Source organism: Epargyreus clarus, unplaced genomic scaffold, assembly GCF_041222505.1.
Source record: "Epargyreus clarus isolate Ecla_fem2 unplaced genomic scaffold, WU_Ecla_fem_2.2 ptg000018l, whole genome shotgun sequence".
Taxonomy (NCBI): domain Eukaryota; kingdom Metazoa; phylum Arthropoda; class Insecta; order Lepidoptera; family Hesperiidae; genus Epargyreus; species Epargyreus clarus.
Genome location: NW_027332226.1, coordinates 11,022,233 through 11,042,422, shown reverse-complemented (window position 1 = coordinate 11,042,422; position 20,190 = coordinate 11,022,233). Strand labels below are relative to the sequence as shown.

The following is a 20,190-nucleotide window of genomic DNA, read 5'->3' as shown; positions in this document are numbered from 1 at the left end:
CTACCATGAATTTACCATTGAAACATATTTTTGATAGTTTCCTTTGTTTATATTTTGGACATCTAATTATGAGTCGGACTATACCAGTTTTATTAGGGCGCACGTGCGTCGCGTCATGAGTATCTTTTTTGAAACGTTCCTAGCAAACTTTATACTTGAGTTAGAGGCGTGGTTTTTTTAGTGTTTGAAAGCTAATACGACGTAGAATTGCATTAAATAATAATAAAAAAATAAAATGCCTAGATTATTTTGAGGAAATTGATGATTACTGAAAATTTTACCTAAAAAAAGTGCTTTCTTGCACTAATCTGACATTTTTTTCCTGGGAAGATGATTTTTTTTTGGCTTTTTTTTTCATGGATCAGTACGGCCTATCATTGGCAATCATTGTTATTTTTGTTTGAACCTGATAACCCTCTTAGTTTAAAAGTTATAGCGATTTATTTACTTCAGGTGCACAATTCCCAAAAAAAAATTCAAAAGGTCGTAAAACCCAAAAAAAAATTTTTTTATTTTTTTTTATATTTTTTTGTCGACAAAATGCGGTTTAATTTTACCTGTTTCAATATGTGCACTTTATGGAGATTCACCCTGTATACTTCGACGCACAAAAGAACACGGTAAATATTTTTAAACAATCGTGACGATTTTTTATACCAACTTGTCTGTACTTTTACAGAATTTAGTGAGTAAGTATTAGAAATGTGTTAGAAAACTCGTGTGCGTATGCGATGTGCGTTTTCCTAAGTGCCATGAATAAGGAGCCGAAGATGAATCGAATTCTCTTTTTTTCATAATGTTGCATGCCCCACCAACCTTTTGACGACGATATGAACCAAGGCGGCAAAGAGCAAGATCGGAGGGAATCGATAACTTATCAGGCATTTCAGCATAATTCCTATAATTATAACTAAGTAATAGCTTCCGTAAAGATATTTGAGTAATAATTGAGACGATTAAATTATGTACACTTCCCTATAACATCAAACACAACATGCCGGTGCGATCAGTCTTAATATTTCAAGTTGTAGCGTTGTCACATGTTTTATGTTTTAGTCAATAAATGAACTAGAAAAACAAAATACTATGTGTTAATTAAGTAGAGATTCCATTTGTGTTAATGAACGGATAATTACTTACTACATTTAAAAAGGCCCTCCTTTCGTTGTAATACATTAATAAAAATCCATAATTCTAGAATTACCCATAGGACGCTTTCCCTGTCACGCATGTTTATGTCGGCACGAGCGTCCCACACGATCACGGAAATAAGCTCGCTGCGGTATCTTGGCGACCAGTGTGTGTGTATGAAAAACGATAACATACAAGTAGCACGCGTGCAAATCGGACGCGCGTTTGGACGTAAACATGCGCGCGAGGATAAGGGCACTTTTCCTTTCGCGAGCAAATTGTATAAAACGCGGTCTGTAACCATAAATATTCACATCACAATAATGTAGATATGATATTCTTAATCCCATACAACACTAAGTGACAAAACGTGACAATACTTCGATAATTATTCTCAAAAATAGTCAATAAGTATTCGTCACGTATTCATACATAAATCGATCTGTTAAGCTCAAAATTGTCACGCAGAAACGAATTGTCCAGTGCAGGAATTAACTAAACGCAAGCAACAACACTAAATAAAAAGTCCCAATTGTTTCATAGGTAATCACTTCTGTCTATACAAAATATTAAGGTGTTTTCCCAGGGGACATTCTATTTTACCAATAAAAGATAACGACGACGTATTAGGCTCAATTTATATCTGCAGACACGGAGCGGTCATTCGCGTAACATGTCAGACAAAAATGTATTCTCGTAAACAATGATTAAAGAAAACATTTTCTAGCGTAACGCAGATGCGCAGACAAGCCGTGTCTGCCAAAGTATTGTATAGAAAAATGCGATTCTGTCTGCCATGGTACATGACTGACTCCTTGAAGTCTGTCGATATAAACATGACGTTATCAGTTTTTGGTAATATTTAGTGCGCCGCTTGCATCAGCCATTGACGACCCTGGGTCAGTCAATCATGATCATATTACATAGTTATATGATGACTATCGATGATGTTTGATCATCATCGGGAGGACGGACCTATGTAAATATGGGAAGTCACTGTATGTACTTATTTGCCAGGTGTTTCAGTAGGTTATAAAAATGACCTAAAGTAGTATTACTTGTGACGGTTTGCCATCCTCCCTATTACAGTGTAGCCAACATTGTAGTTTTCCTTATATGTTTTTACAGTGAATTAAAGACGAAATTGTGAATTCAACTTGAAATCGAATCAGGTGTGAATTTAGTATTAATTTTCAATTCACAAATTTAAGAAAAAATAAAACTTTAAATAATGTTACTAACATCAATTTTGTCTTAGGGATTAAAGATTCCCTAAGTAACAGTACAAAGGAGAATCAATGCTGGCTACACTGTCGTGTCGTGTCGTGTCACGGTCGTCGCACGTTCACACGATGATCTCGCGGATGACGCGTCTCGCGCGCGAGTTGGGCGTGGAGTAGCCGGACTCGAGCGACTCGTCGTAGCTGAGCGACAGGTGCGCGGGCTTGTCCTCGCCCGCCGCCTCCTCGCCGCCCGCGTACGCTTCCGGCAGACCGCTCACCTCGTGGTACGGGGACTCTGGAAAAAGATACATTTATGTTGTAGATGTCTATGGAGTCTCTCGTTATAGATGTTCAATATTTAGTACGTACTTGTATTATATTTTTAATAAACTTATAAATCAAGGGGAAATCTAGCAAAATATCTACTCAATAACAGGTGGATAGATAGAAATAGATGCAGAATTTTTGTCTTACAATAGTAGTATAAAAGATGGCGTTGTAAGCATTGGTGCAACTGAGGAATAGGCCAATGTATCCTCCTCAACAGTTAAAAACCTCTATAATCATTTGCATAATGCAGAATTCAGTATGCCAAAACATCAAAAGAATCGAACTACATTAATCTTATTATATATCGTATCATCTCTATAATTTAATGTTATTATAGCAACACAAAATCTCGGCGTAACCGTTGCCGTTCTAAAAATATGACGCCAAGCCGCTTCCGTCTCATGGCGTACCTCATAAAGTTACATATAATACTAACCAATATGCTGATCCATGCGCTTCTTCGGCTTATGCACAGAGGCATACGGATCGGAGCAGTAGTCCTGTCGCGAGGGGTTCTGCGAGCCGCGCAGCCCGTAGTCGGCGAGCGGCGCGGGCGGCGCGGGCGGCGCGGCGCCCAGCGGCGAGTACGGCGCGTAGTCGTCGATCGTGCCGTACCCGCCGTGCGCGATCGGGTCGTACCTGCAAACGACACGACACGATTATTGTGCTGTGTTAATGTAGTTAACTAATTATTTTATCACTGCAGGAACGGGTCTGAAATTAATAATTTAGTCAAAGGCTTTTCAATTGAGAGGCCGAGTTTCCAACACTCATCTATCACTGCTATTATGCTATAACTACTTAACTTTTGATTTAGTAAAAGAAAAATATTTATACAAGGAGTTCATCTAATAGCAGCAACGTAAAGCGCTATTGAGGTTTTTTGTAATATCTACAAGAATTGTCCAACGACTTTTTTGGATTCCATATGACAAAATTATCAATAAGATATATTTACTATCGATATAGATTGAACGTACACTAATGTAGCAATCAATGTGTTTGGAATACAAATATAAAATCAATCGCTAATTGCTCGAACTTACCCATAATTGCTCTGCCTGTCCATCATTTGGTGCGCGGGGATGCCGGCGGCGTTGTTGGCGGCCGCCATCTTCATCTGCCACAGCGAGTCTTGGGAGTTGACGCTGCCACCGTTGTTGCTGTTCGTGTAGCTGTTCTCAATGTAGCCCATATTCACCCCTATGGATAATGAACACGGGTTAGCTGGGGTGCACAGCGGACCGAGCTTGGTGGACAGGAAGCGCAGGGCGGGGGAGTGGCACTCAGCATGCAAAATCACCGTATTACTTGTAATTGGGTCGAGTTTACCTTCCACGTGGACAACCGTACTGGATAGTCCTTTGTGATTGCATTGAACAAAATATTTTTGAGTAAATAATTTTTAACATGGAACAAAAATAAATAATATTTTAACAAGGTTTGAATATACTCTTATATACTTACAATCTGAATTACTCAAGTTTTGCCCTGGATGGCCCTGGGCGTGGGGCGCGATGTGATAGCCGTAGCCGCCCTGGGTGGCGTACACAGCATTCTTCGAATCATCCATCGACAGGGCCAAGTCCATCGAATGTTCTAAGGCCTTATTCTCCATACCCGTGCTCGGGTAGTAAGGTGGAGGAGCCTGATTCTGAGGGGACACCATCGGTGGTCTCATCGAGTCCATTTCGTAGTCTTTAGAAGTCTTCTTCTTGTTCTCATTGCGTTTGCATCGACAGAAGATAAACAGAAGACTGAGGAACAAAAGGAAAACCAAGCAGGAGACCACTATGGCAATGACGGTGGCTGTAGTCAGCGCTGCAGCTTCTTTAGTGTATGAGGTGCCAACTGAAACAAAATAACAACTTTAGATTTACAAGATTAAATAGGTGACCAAATACATGAAGCCTTTTTAGACCTTATTAAAATACTGACTCGACGACCACGCCATTCATATGTAGAAGTAAGTATTATTTATTTATACCCCTGTATAGGGATCAATGTTATTTACAAATTACATCTGCCGTAATTTCCAGTAGGTATGTCTTCCACTGTAGAAGTAGGATATTCTTAAGTTCAGGAAAACTATGAATCTCCTCAAAACATTCCTTTATTAATTAATTAGGTAAGACAAAAGGCTCCCATTACTTGAGCTGTAAAAAGTTTTGAAATCCCGACAAGAGCCAAGTCACCCAGTCTATTAACTTTAATTATGAACTTAGCATAACTCGATACTACAGTTTTCTTAAAACAACATAAGCATGATACCATTTTAAGCAAAACAATTTAATTTTGTACAAATCCATCTTGTATCGTTTATCCAATCTTATAGTGAGAAGATACCGTAAGTAGTATGAGATTAATCACCATACGAACATTAAAAATAATCTGTCATACAACGAGTCCTAATAACTATGAATACAACAAACTTAAGTTCATAAGGTGTGGTCTTTCATACAAGTGCAAATAAATTCTTTTTGTTAAGTAACTCTATCCATCTATTTCAAAGATGGTATAACCATTATGGTTCGATGGTGGACATATTTATAGCGTGAAGCTGTTATTGCGTTTCAGTAGAACATAGATGCCGATTGACTTAGGTGCATAATTATGAGAAGGTTGCCATCTGATGCTTTAGAAGTAGAAACGCATCTTTTTTAGACTTCTGATAGAACGCCTATTCTTTACGGAATTGGTTAAAGATAGGTGGTATTGACCATTTACCATCAATTAGACATAATGCTCGTTTACTTTAATGAAGAAGAGCCTGAGTAAAGTATATAATTTGATCATTGTATAAAAGTATTAGCTTAACAGTATTAGCTCCTGTAACTTTGAAACTGGTAGAACCCTATGTGATTCGACTCCAGCGGCACCACCGCCACATCTATTTCTGCTTCATAACAGCAGTGTTATTCTGCCTTATGCATTTCTGCCTAATAACCGCAGTGTTAAACGCTTATTAACAATGTACGTCTACACGTGTACTCACTCTCAGCCTCAACGTACTCGCTGCACACGTCGTGGTTGTCGCGCAGACAGAGCTTGAGCCGCACGCGCGGGTTGAGCGCGTCCACGGCGGCGCGGCGCGGCGCGCGGGCCGCCTCCAACCGTATCTCGTGCGGCGACGACGCGGTACCTAACGCGCGGACCGCTAGCGTTTCTACCACCTGCGAAAGGACACCATAGATAAGTATAAATATCTCACCGCCTCGTAATTGAAGGAAGCCATTAATCGGCTTAAACGGCTGACAATTCTGTCAGCGATTTAATAGCTGCATGGTTTAATTTACGAACAATGCCGACATGTGCAGTAAAGTGTTGCAAAAATAACACGAAATCGAAGAAAAAATGCGGAGAAATATCGTTTCATTCGTAAACTATCAAAAAACTATTTTTTTTTAATATTTTACAAACACGAAAATCGATGACAGTGACAATTTCAGTTGTCAAAACTGGTTACATTTTCTTGTGAGGAGTGAGTAATCTTTACTAATCTATGAAGAACACGTAAAAATCAAATCAGTATTGAAATTAATAAGCGAAAAAAGGTCGTAAATAAAACGGTACGACCTCTTCGATCACTAAGTTCTTATTAGTGATCGAAGTACGACCTGCGTAACAACACGTAAAAATGTAGTCAGTTTTACAATAAGTCAGCGAAAACAGTGATCGTATATAATACGGTTGCCTACGTCATACAATCGTATCATGTATAAAATAAGTGTAAAAAAATATGATTTTCAAACTTGAAAGCGTGGGATTCAAACCTTGCTAAGGGCACTCATGACCCTAGCTGCGAATCTGTACGTTATAAAATCAACACAGTGCCGAGAATAAATTCAACGTCCGCCCGTGATTGATAATTCTCAAAAATATAAGAATTCTACCAATCCGCATTTGACTAGTATGTTAATGTACACCATTTAAAACCCTTAATTATTCTTCAAGGAGATCTTTGCTCAGCAGGCCCCTTTCTACAAATCATACTATTCTTAAATCGTCGTTGAAGAATTGAACACTTTAAACTAATACATTTAAAAATAATAATACAAAAACAATTACCTGCCATCCTCCCATTCCTCCTAAGCCTTCGACGACACCCGTCAGAGGCAAGCACGTCGGCCCCACGTTAAACGACAACGTATTCGAGCTCGGATCAAAAGTAACTTGTTCCGGTGGTAGGATCTTATCCACTTTCGTGGTCACCATAATCTCATTCGAGTAGTTGCTTTGACCCTTAGTGTTTACAGCTTTCACCTGGAGTCAAAGATCATAATCAGAAAATGTTTACAGTAACTGAAATCAGTCGTGCGTGCTAACAAAGCATTACAAGACTTAAGCGGTACAATAAAACAAAAAAAACAATAGATGAGGCCACACCTAGAGTACTTATTTTAAAAGAATTTCTGTTAAAAGTTTTAGATCCTTAACAATAATTTGAAAAAGTATTCAATACAAACAATCCATTTAATATAACCCGAACAAAAGTTGTATAGGTAATGCTTATGAAAGGCGATTATAAAATAGTCCTTGAAATATATAAGGCGTTACCAATAAATAAGTAAACTATTCATATTCTACTTTTAAGATGCGACAGTAAGTGGGTGTTAAGTATATTTTCTTTTACAACTCTGTCATTCTTTAACCTATAAGGATAAAAAGAAAATTACTGAATACGACGATACATAGGTACGTATGTAATTTCGATTATATTGTAGTTTTCATTCTTCCTTTAATCAAGATGTTCTTGAAAAATCACGTAATTTGCATGTTGCAATTTGTTTACAATTTGCAAGGAAAATTGCATGTGTTACGTACCTAATTACACTAAATTTGAATTATGTTCTTTATTGTCTTTATAATTAAGTATATTATCTTGATCTACTATAGTTTAAAGTTGACGAACATAAGTCACAAGCAGAACGTGATAAATTAATAGGAATTGTTAACAGGTAGGTATAGGATCAAAACATAATTTAGTAATTTATTGAATAACTCAACATAGTTTAACTACTAGGTGTGACCGCACACCAAACTTAATAAAATTAAGTTTGATTTACCTTGAAAGCAAATGTCAGATGCTGTCCGTAGCAATAACAGTAAAAATACAAGGTGAATCACACTAATAGAATAAATATGTATACAGTTAACATGTAAGGTATGTGAATATGTTACACAACCAAATATCGGTACATTATTTTGCAATTTATGAAATAATTAATATTGCATATTTTAGCAATTATTTACATAGAGATAAAATATAATTGCCGTGCGTAACGAATGTACAATTTTATATTGCCGATCTTAATTAAAACTTACATGTGTTCTTTTAATAAATGCATAGGAATCAATATTTTTGCCCTTTAAGTGCGCCATTATAAAGCGAATTCAAAAGTTGAAAAAAAATCATCAATACACTTTCGAAATGCACATGTTTGGTGGTCACGAATACTGTTTGGAACTGTACAGTCGCACCAACGATCGATACGTGCATTGAAGTTGGTTGAGCTGTTTCGGCTATCCCGAATAATACGCAATACGCATGAGTGAATGTTTGTACAATAAAAATATAAAATGAATGCTACAATTTAAAAGGCCAGAATATTTTTTAATAAAACTAGAATAATTTAGAATATACATGAAAGGAAAAGAATAATTTAGAATATACATGAAAGGCCTCGAGTAGGTCTGAATTTTATTATTCTATCCTACATATTGATAAGCTAACTTGATAAAACTTGAAAATTTTCCAGTGAAATAAGTAGGCAGTTATTTTCATTTCATAGTCAAAATTCCATTAAAAACAATAATCAATATCCAAGTTGCCGCCGCACCACACCTTCTATTAATGTGCAAAGTTACTTGAAAATACCCATGAATGAAACGTATTACTTAAACTAAATTGTGCAAATCGATGTGGCTATAATAAAACTGACCTTGAAATAATACGTATTGTGTTGCTCCAATCGCGTGACGTTGCAAGGGTTGGCGCGCCGGCAGTCGTACTCCTTCCAATCGTACTCGTCCGCGCGCTCGGTGGCGCAGTGCTGCCCGCTCGCCGCGTTCATCACCCGTCGATACAACACAAAGTACTTGGTACTCGACAAACCCCCGTCGAAACCAGCCTCCCATTTCAAAGTCACGTATCCCGGCCCTATCTTCTGACTAGCCAATGACCTCGGCGACTCCGGGGCCCCTTTCGGCTGCAACCGTATTTGCGGTCGAATGTTTCCCAACGAATTCTTCACTTTGCAGTAGTATTCGCCGTAGTCTTGCGGCTTCACGTTCCTAATCTTAAGGATGCTCAAGTAGGAATCGTTGTTGTCAGTCGTGGTGCTGATCTCGTAGTGGCCTTCCGAAGACATTTGCAACGGAGCCGTGTTCGTTCCATAAAACCATTGGAATTCGGGTTTAGGGTATGCCTGAACTCTACATGAAATCTCTGCTGTTTCCATTAGGTCAAATGCGACTTTTTTCTGTTGTCGGATTGATATTGGTTCGTCTGTAAATTATTACACGCTTTAAAGTGTGTATTTTAAAGACAATAGATGCAAAATTTGGCAATGTTAGTGTTTGTGAGAAAAGTAGACTATGTTAATGAGTAATAAATTAAATGATAAATATTTGAAAGTTAATGTCCCTGTTTCAATATAAAATGTAATTGCACTTTACTTGTCAAACGAAAAGCGAAAGTTAATCAGAGTTTAATCAGGCACAGCTTAATCAATGACATAATCCATCGGTTCCATTACGCTATTTGTATTATAATACTCGCTGCTCACAAACTGATCTTGTTTTTACTATCGTTATATAACATTAAAAGATCAGCTTTCCATACTTTCGCTTGTCGTATTTACTTATTTTTAATCGACTTCATTTAATATTCCATTACGTCAATGGATTAAATGCAAAGAGTATGAATTATTATAATGTAATAGATAAATTGATTATATGTTTTGCGCCATTTTTTCTTTAATTTTACTAAACGGCCACAAGAACTTCATTTGTTAAAAGGTTGTAGCGTGAAAATAGCTTCTTTGAATAAATAAAGGAACATTAAACTGAAAAGTTAACATAAAAGCTGGTTACGTTACGACACGCAAAGCTTACTTACGTTCTATTCGGAGTTGCATTGCGGATTCGACTTTTTTGACTTCGTTTTCAAAGGAGCACGTGTACACGCCTCTGTCTTCCGGTAACAGGTCGTCCTCGTTGGGCCTCGCTTTACCGTAAAATCTAAGCATACTTTGAATGTTGTACACAGCGTTTCTGCTGTCGTTAATCTCGGTTTTTATTTCGTACAAATTAGTGTCTTGTTTGATCTCGTTATTATCTTTGTACCACTTAACGTTGGGCAGAGGCTTGCCTAGGGCGATACACGTCAAGGAAAAATTGTGCTCGCCGGAGTTTTTGATCATGTGCGGCTGTAATTTAGACTGAAACCTGGGCGGTTGATAAACCTCGAGATTCACGGAGGCAAACTCGCCATGACCTAGCTCGTTCGTGGCCTGGCAGTGGTAGACTCCTTCACTTCCAAGGTGCGCGCTGGGGATGGTATATTTGCTTCCGGTAGCTAGAACATTCGGTTTGGTGTCGCCGGTGTCGATGTCTCGGAACCAGCGGTACTGTGGCGCGGGCCAGCCGGGCGGGTTGGCACTACACGTGAGCGTCACCGCAGCACCCTCTTGGGCCACTGGTCGATCAGGGCTGATGTTGGCGCGACCGGGCTTATGCCGCACCAGTACCGCTACCGAAGCACTATTTGCACGCTCCACACGATTACCGCTGCTCGAGGATATAACGTTCACCGCGCGACATACATACGTACCAGCTACTTCGGCGTCTACGCGCGATAACATTAATGTGTTACCTTTTTGTCGAAAATCTGCCTTTCCTTCCTTCGCCCATTCTATAGATATCGGTTCCGGATTAGCAGATACGTCACAACGAATTTCAACAGTACCGCCTTCTTCGGCTTCGTATGTTTTAGAATCTACCGTGACCGTAGGAGGATATAAAACATCTAAGTAAATCTCCTTTTCTCCGGGGCGACCGAGCCCATTGTCAGCGCTGCATGTGTACTTTCCCGCATCTTGAACGGTAATACCTTGAATCGTGTGGGTGAAAGAATTGGATATGTATTTGCCGTTCCTGGTCCACCTAACAGTGTTTACTTTCGGTTTAGCGTCTACCTTGCACTCCATCGTTGCAGTCCCATCGATTTCTACTCGTAAAGGATTTTCTGGTCCAATTTCGATGCGTGGAAAATCTACGAATAAAAAAACAATTATGAGATATAACTAAACAAACATTATTTTTTTTATTCGACTTCTAAGTAGAATTTGCTTCGCACCACATCTGGTGCATTTAAAAATCGAATCGAACGTTTATTTTCTTAATGTGTATAATTTACATTGGCGGGATAACAAATCTATCAACCGGTAGCAAGCGTTGCAACATAACGAAATGATACGACCAATGTTGCACAATATGATGTTTTCATTTTATTCTTGAGTCATGCCAGATCTTATAGGAAACGGATGTCGGTGTTCTACATACGCTGCACACCAGTTACTAAACTGTTTACAGAACCCGTCTGAATTAGAACATGCATTGCAGTCGTTCATGGCTCATGTTTTTCATTTGGGTCGACGCATGAAAAATTTAATCGGAATTTGGGAAGCGTTTTGATATAAACACAGCGGCAGGAACTGAGCGGCGAATGATAAATATTTATGTTATTAGTTCTTAATTACGCCAGTGTGTACCGGAAAAGACCGAATTGCGCTATTTACCGAGCAACATATTTTACGACAGTGTTGCAAAATGAAGGCAATAATTTAGGTTACAAAATATGATCTGAAAGATAATCTTATTTATTTTCATTAATCAGGAAAAGATGTAGTCCTATGTCCTAAGGACATGACAATTTTTTTTTGCTTACATCACAATGTTCGAAAATTTCAATAACGTCTGTCAATCAACGTCGACACAAACGAAATCAAGTTTCATTTCATTTAGCGCAGATACGACAATAAGTATGTGATACTTTACTTTCTAAAGTTATGTGCTTGTAACGCGCTTGCAGTTATTACAAATTCCTTTCCATAAATGTTATTAATATTACAAGAATTTCATGTAGGCACATACGTTCACATGAATATAGTGACGTACCAATTTATCTAATGATCTAATGATAGATTGATACGTCCTTTAAATCTAACTCGAACATAAGCTGTATTTGTATAGTCCACAAAAACAATAATAAACACTCTATAAAATATTTGTAAGAAAGGACTTGTTTTTGAAGAGTTTTCAGTATTAGATTACTCGTATTAAATACCTATTATTATGATGTTCATTTATGAAAAGATTGTTCAGTAAAATACATTATTCATTTGATAAACACTGAACGCTCTCAAAACCTAGCTCGCAAAGAATCATGTGATAATGTCGGATAATATGCGAATCTTGTTAAAAATAAATGGAGTTCTTTGATAATATTTTCATTATTTTATTTAATCACTTGTGAGAATGAATATCGTGAGCTTGTACATGTCCTTCGTTGAACATACTACATTGTGTAGGTGAGAAACGGTTTACCAAACATACAGACACATTACACGAAAGCTTTGATACTATTTAAAAGCGTATATTTGCAAAAAAGTCCAAGACAACAAAAGCTTTTGCGTCTAGCCCGCGGCCTACAGGCTCGCTCGGGGAATGTAGTGCCCGTTGCGACTATATTTGCCTTCCAACGTGCAAAGGAACTGGCTCAAACAAAATCCCTCATTTCGCTTTCACAACATCCCATTACACGTCGCACGTACAGGTAGCATGCGCCATGCAGTAACACTCCCAATGCTTATATTGAGCTCTGTAGCGATGTGCTCGTTGCCACCCATTCAATGAATAGATTCGATATTGAATTGACTTTGAAATCCGTATTCAAAGCAAAATAACCAGAATCGAGAGTCACTGTGGAACTTTTAATCAATAAATAAAATAATCATTGTTATTCGGAACGCGAGATTTTATCAATTTTACAACTTATTTATATGTATTCGATACGCTTTGAGGAGCACGTAAAAGGATATATCGACTTAAAGTATTAAGTTATTAACTAACTAAAAAATTAATTGGATCTTATAGCTTACTGAATAATTCAACAAAACAGGTATGCTACACTTGAATTCATAAGTAATATAATTACGCAATAAATAATTAAAATTGGTACAACGTCTGTTTAATCAAAAAGCACACGAGTCAAAATCTATTACGGGTATGTTTATCTTTATATAATAGCAAACTAGCATGCAGCGCACCTGATGGTGTGTGGCCAATGACGCCCATTGTCATCTGAGATCAACCCCAGATAAGATCACCGTCTTACGTGAAGTTGGCCACAGATGTGTACCCCTGTGTACCTCAGAAGTCTTAACAGCAACAGCATTTAACACTGTGCTCATTATGCAGATATACGTAGGTGTGCATGCATATTGCATATTAGTATTACGTAGTAATTTAGAGACAAACTATTCGCATATGTAGAGTCGGATATGGATTTATCTATAAACAGTCTACTATTCCATACCTAAAGTTAGAACCTTGACTAGGTTACCTAATACTCTATTCAAGAATAGAACGCTCTCATGTATCATGTACGTCGTGTCTGAACTACGGTAGGTACCCATAACCGCACTATGAGCCTCCCTGCAATGCCTTGTACCTTTTTGATAGAGACACTATCTGCTAAATTATTTAAAGCCCGCAAAGTCTAACTTTGAGAGTTAATTTAAGCTATATCGGTACCTGTTAGTTTTTTCTGCAGAGGTTTCGAATGTCATTGAAGTCATTATTACTACGTCTATGGTGGTTTACATGCTATAAGAAAGACGCAAATAATAAAGCCGCTCTAATTTTTATAGCCTACGAACTGCCAAACAATATAGCCAGTACTGCTGACACAAATATCTATTTGGCTTAGAAAGGTTTTTCTATTATACGACTAAATGCATGTAAAGTGCCTTTGCTCTACACTGTTGGCTGTATTGAGATACGAGCAGATCTATTAACTCGGGCCGTTCAAATTCGTAATCGGCCTCAGGTAGGACTCAAAGCCATCAAACGATGCGCAAATAGCCTCGCCTGTGTAGATAGTACCCGATCAACAAAGTTAAGCAACATTGGGCGCGGAGTTTGGTAACCGAAAGCGGGTGAACACACTTCCGTGCTTCCGAGAGACTTTAAGCTATTAGTTCCGGTTATTATCATCATATTTTAATTGTGAAAGTTTATCGCCAACCTTATCGTATGAAAACCTCATATATGGATGGGTCTAACAGATTCCCATGAGGGACACTGAGAACTCAACATAAGGGATACAACATAACTATCTATCATATACGTGTACCTTAAAACACTCTTCAATCCAGAACGCAACGCTTAACATTGCTGTAGGAGTATCAGTGGTGTACAGGAAACAACTCTTAACACATCTGTCATTAGGAAATACGTGTCGTGGTGTTTTCTATAACTCGAAGGATCACCACTTTTAGATTTACCTACACTAATTAGATTTTAATACAGTTTAATTATGATAATACTGCTCGCTGTTACTCGCTCTCTGTAATTGCATGCTGTCTTCACCTATAATGTTAGTTACCGTACTCCTCCGAAACGGCTTTACCGATTTTCACCAAATTTTATATGCATATTCAGTAGGTCTGAGAATCAGCTACTATCTATTTTTCATATCCCTAAGTGATAAGGGTTGTTCACCCTTTACATTTTTATTTATATGGCAACACAACGTTTGCCGGGTCAGCTAGTAAATAAATAAATCAACTCACAGTTAACACTAAGATCGACGGTGGCGTCCAGCTGCTGTCCCTCCGGCATGGCGCGGTTCCAGACGACGCAGCGGAAGGTGGCGCCGTCGTCGTCGCGGCTCGGCACCAGCGCCAGCGTCGCGACGGACGGCTCCGCGCGCGTGCGCCCGTGCACCAGCGACGCCTCCATCGGGTACGTGGACCCGTCGCGGTACCATCTACGATAAAAAAATATTAAGTTAATAAAGCCCACAAAAAATATTATGTAATCTCGAGTCAATTATTTAATTTACTGTGTAAGTTAAAATACTAAAGAGTTTACAATAGAGAATTTTCTATTTATTTAATGACTAATTTAACAATAATATACATTTGAATCTGCGGGTAGGTAGACCTCACAGCTAACGCACCTTTGAGAACATTTTCTGAACAAATTCTAATGAATAAAGGTGTTTTACTTCACTATTTTAGAGCAATCATAGGCATGTATATTTACGGCGATCTTCTTTGCGGTTGAAGCATGCTAGAGTTCATTTGTCATTTGTCATACGCGAATAACATGGAATAATTAGAGATAACATGCCTGGGATTTGAACCACTGATCCCCTGTACCGATATTCATACCTCTAGTCCATTACGGCTTACCTCCATAATGTAACAAAACACTAAGAACATAATACAAGTAAGAAAACAAAACTAATCTCTTAAAAGAGATAAGTAGTTACATTTTAAATCTGGCGCGCGTATCTAATCAGCTGGAATGTCTTAACGTTGATTCTAATGATTGAAAGGACAGCCTGTCTCCTTTCTTGTAAAGTTATATAAAACTTAAATAAAACACCAAACCTAGTAAAGCTAACTTTAAGATCATTTCTAAAGCGATTACGTAGCCCTATTCCAATTACTTTATTTATGATTCATATTCCATAAATATTTTAGTATTGACTCATACAAATCGTAATATGACTCTAAAATAAATGTTGAAAGTAATACGACACTTTTATAACTTTCACGATCAAGATTTTTTTCATTACGTATTTATTATTATTTTCTATATCTTGTAGTCGACGACTTACTTTAGAATAGTTTCGTACAAATATAGAGCAAATAAGATAGGTACTCAAGTATCTTTTTCGGGAAAAGTTTTATATTTTTTTATCGACTAATAACTATGATATTGCTTAGGAGTTCTTTCAAAAACTCTCGAAGGTATGCGAAGTCTATAGGCAGTTGACCAGTGTGACAATATGTCCTAACTTAATTCTGCTCAGCAGTGCGACAGTCATGAGTCAACGACGAAATGGTATCGTATATGTATGTATGGAGGTATGGATCAAGACTTACTTTATAATGGGTTCGGGTGAACCGCCAATGCTGGAGCAAGCGAGCTTCAGCTCTTTGCCCTCCTGCGCCTGCGCGTGTACTCCTGGGGACAGGAGCGGAGGTTGCGGCTGCGTGAGCACCGTCAGGCTATGCCCCTGTGAGGAGGATGAACTTTGGTCAGTTTTAAATATATAAAAATCGATATTCATATCTAAGGCATGAAATATGAGAAACTGATTCTATCGAAATTTAATAATTAATTTGATATGTAATTTACTAAGACGATATACCATTTATTTCAAAAATATTTACTCAATGTTTCGACGGCAACTTTCAAAGATTATTAAATTATTCAAAATACTACATGAAATTTTCGACATACACATCTGTGTCTATGTGTATCTATGTGTAAAAATGTACCTAACATCTGTTAGGTACATTTTTTTCGATATGACACTATCGTATCATTCGTATCTATAATAATGGTTCAATAGGACATTTAAGAGTCGACATCATCTATATTTTTGAACTTCGGATATATCGTCGTATTGTTAATGGTTCAATATTGATATTTTAGGGTTAACATCATCGATATATTTGAACGTTTGATATATCATTGCTTCCTTACCTGCGAGTGCAGCGTGCGGCCCGACCCCCCCGCCTTCACCCGGCACTCGAACCTCCCGTTGTCGCGCTCGTACGACACGTTCGACACCAACAGGTCGAAACGGCCCTCCTTTGGTGCGTATGTTATTCTGTAATAGGATATGCATTCAGTTCTCGAGACCGGGATGTGGTTGACACCGAGATCGAGTATCTTGGTTTGATGTGTACACTGTACACAAAACATTTATCTGTACTTTGATATGTAAAAACACCACGTTAAGTAATATTGTTAATATTAATAAAGTAATATTAATACTGAAAAGGTTCATTCTTCTGCTTTTGGACATCTGCAATCGAACTCAATTACGACAGGATTACTATGTTAGGCACATGCAATAAGCTAAGCTCCTAAATTAAGCTAATTTAATAGGCATCTCTACCTTATCCCACCTTCTAATTAGAACTCAGCAGCAGCGGTGTGCTGTCACTGCAAACGATATTTGACACTACCGATTCTAAAACATTATGGGTAGCTGTTAAAATTCACACTCGGGTAGATGTAGAGTCTACGACTCTACATTAAGTTTTTATATCTTTGTCATAGAAATTTAATTCTATGACAAAGATATAAAAACTAAATAAAACTTTGACTTTTATTACCAACTTCTGTCAGGAATGTTTACGATGAGCTAAGTTGACATATCACCTAAATGTCTAAGTACAGGCGCACGCAAAACTTCTGAAATATTCATGAAAAAGGAACATGAAGTACAAAGGCGGCAGACATCTCATACATCAGGGAAACAAAGTGGAAAGTGAGAAACACTTTGACGGTGATTGTTTGTATCATTCTGTTTTCTTGGCGCCTACTGTTATGATATGTTGTGTAATTATAATGATAACGTGAACATTTTTGAAGTACTTCTTTTGGCTTTGGTAAAAATGATAAGTGGAGTTTTACAACAACAACAATATCTAAAATCGACACCTAGTTGGCTAGTAAACATGCAAACGTTGGCTAATAAATGTCAAAACGTCAAAAGTTGGAAAAGAAAAGGGAAACTACCAAAAAGTTACTATAAATCTTTTATTTACGATAGGTAAGGATTTTGATACTTACCAATCCTTTTGTAATAATTTCTCTTTTTGCGCGTGTCCGAATTGATATACACATTCTTTTTTTATAAAACACGCCAAAGAAGTATTACTTCTTACGTGCGTATATAAACATGTTTTTTATACAAATATTAAGTACCCACTTACAACAGGAAGAATTGTTATTATTTATTATTCCAAATAGAGATGTGCCGAGTCAGGTCGACTCGAGTCAGTACTCGAGTACTTACATAAACTCGCATACTCGAGTACCAGTAACACTCGAATACTGACGATACTCGTACACTACAACTACTACTCGTAAAGTAAAAACTTGTTTAATTTTGTGTAGTGAGTGGCGTTTTTTTTTTTTTTTTTGCTCTTCCATGCTATTGGACTGTATGTTGTGCAAAGTACTCGAGTACTTTGTGAATACTTTGGACTCGAGTACTGACTCGATTCTTTTTACCCGACTGCCAAGGAAGGGTTATGTTTTTCGCGCGTATCTTGTATGTTTGTCTTTCTTTATTTGATCCGATCTAACAAACGGCTGGATGAGTTTCAACAGTTAAGGTGTCATTATATTTGTCTCAATGACCCGAGTGTCCTTAGATAGGTGTTACTAAAAAAAAATCAAAATGGCGGATTTCTGGCGCGAAATAGTAACACATTTAAAAAAAAAAGTTAACCGAACCTATCGAGTAAGGTATCAAATGAAAGGAAATTAAACGGAGATTATAAAAACATATTTGTATATATATAAAACAGCAAGGTGACTGACTGACTGACTAACTAAATGACTTTTTCATTTTTCAGAAATCAACGTACAGTCTAAACCAAGGACTTTACAGTTCTGAAATTTTGCACAAAGGTTCTCTGTATAGCGTGAATAAGTACTAAGAAAGGCCTTTTGGAAATTCTACCCTTAAGAGGGTAAAATAGGGGAAAAAAGTTTTTTTGAAATCCTTTAATTTTGAAGCAACTACTATAAAATTTTGTATTTGGCTTTCTGAATAGGAACAAGGACGTACTTATTTATCCCCTTCCGAAAAATCAACCCCGTAGAGGGTAAAATAAGGGTTAAAAGTTCATTTGAACAATCGTCAATTTTGAAGCAAACACTATGAAATGTTGTATCAGGCTTGTTGGATAAAAATAATGAAATTCTACCTTTAACGAGGTAAAATAATGACCGAAACTTAGAATTACTGAAGTTATATATTTTATAAACCGTAAATGGTGGATTTTTTCGCGAAATACTAACACGTTTTAAAAAAAGTTAACCAAACCTATCGAGTAGGGTGTCAAAATAAAGGATTTTAAGAGGAGATTACACATACATTAAATAATATATCTTATATATAAAATTCTCGTGTTAGTTACCGTACTCCTCCAAAACGGCTTCACCGATTTTCACCAAATTTTATATACATATTCAGTAGGTCTGAGAATCGGCCACTATCTATTTTTTTACTTCAAGTGATAAGAGTTGTTCACCTTTAACATTTTTTTATTGTAGGTGCCTTATATAGCGTAAATGAACACTACGAGGATAAAATAGGATAATATTGTTTGAACATCTTTTGTTTTTGAAGCAGACACCTACTATGAAACTTTGTATTTGGCTTTCTGGATAAAAATAATGAAATGCCTATTACACTGCTTTTGGAAATTCTATTTCAGCCTTTTTGGTGCAGTCGGGTTTTTGATTTTTTAAATTAATTTATATGAGTACTAAAGTACTGGAATACCAAAAATGGCCGACTCGGCACATCATTAATTCCAAATGATGCGAGACCACAATGCAAGACAATTAATTAAATGAAGTAATTTCCCTGTGTCGTAGAAGCAAAGCAAACCCATTACGACAAGTACACAAATGACCAAAAGTACATACAACATTATTCTAATTAAATTACAAGTGGAAACCCGGCTAGGGATTTAAACTTCCTGCTTCCCTTTACGAAGGCGATCGTTGGCCGGCAGTGATAGCCTAGATTAAGAAAAAGCGGCCTCTTGATCGAGGGGTCCGAAGTTCAAATCCCAGGCACGCTCCTCTGATTTTTCAAAGTTATGTGCGTATTAGAAGTTAAACGGTGAAGAAAAACATCGTGAGGAAACCTGCATACCTAAGAGATTTTATAAAAAAAAAATCTCCACGGTATGTGAACTACCAATAAGCACTTGGTCGGCGCGGTGGTCTATGACCTAAGCCTTCTCATTCTGAGAGGAGACCCGTGTCCAGCAGTGGAACAGTAATAGATTGATGAAGATGATGAGAAGTTAATTATCACTTGCTTAAATGGTGAAGAAAAACATCGTGAGGAAACCTGCATACCTGAGAATTGTTAAAAAAAAATTCAAAGGTATGTGAAGTCTAACAAAACTCACTTGGCCAGCGCGGTGGACTATGGCCTAATTTTCTCATTCTGAGAGGAGACCCGTGCCCAGCAGTATGACAGTAATGGTTTTTTTTTTTATAATATAGGAGTAGCAGACGAGCATACAGTCCACCTGATGGTAAGTGGCTACTGCCGCCCATGGACATCTGTAATCAACCCCAGATAGGATTAGATATTCCCACCTAAGATCGGCAACAGATACGCCACTACCCCTGAGGACTACGCTGGAATGCCTTGGAAAAG

The 20,190-nt window shown here is 37.6% G+C and overlaps 1 protein-coding gene across 1 annotated transcript in view; it reads right to left on the bottom strand.

Annotated features, from left to right (window-relative positions):
- Nucleotides 1–1,618: 1,618 nt before the first annotated feature.
- The window catches only part of ed (hemicentin protein echinoid), a 50,683-nt gene continuing 32,111 nt past the window's right edge, over nucleotides 1,619–20,190 (bottom strand). Inside the window, exons 3-13 of the mRNA XM_073083202.1 lie at nucleotides 16,473–16,599; nucleotides 15,866–15,999; nucleotides 14,543–14,739; nucleotides 9,805–10,959; nucleotides 8,627–9,192; nucleotides 6,753–6,947; nucleotides 5,680–5,857; nucleotides 4,152–4,535; nucleotides 3,731–3,887; nucleotides 3,121–3,323; nucleotides 1,619–2,649 (exon numbers count right to left, since the gene is read on the bottom strand). Of these exons, the coding sequence (XP_072939303.1) occupies nucleotides 2,477–2,649; nucleotides 3,121–3,323; nucleotides 3,731–3,887; nucleotides 4,152–4,535; nucleotides 5,680–5,857; nucleotides 6,753–6,947; nucleotides 8,627–9,192; nucleotides 9,805–10,959; nucleotides 14,543–14,739; nucleotides 15,866–15,999; nucleotides 16,473–16,599 (3,469 nt within the window). The 3' untranslated portion in view covers nucleotides 1,619–2,476. The remainder of the gene's footprint in view (nucleotides 2,650–3,120; nucleotides 3,324–3,730; nucleotides 3,888–4,151; nucleotides 4,536–5,679; nucleotides 5,858–6,752; nucleotides 6,948–8,626; nucleotides 9,193–9,804; nucleotides 10,960–14,542; nucleotides 14,740–15,865; nucleotides 16,000–16,472; nucleotides 16,600–20,190) is intronic.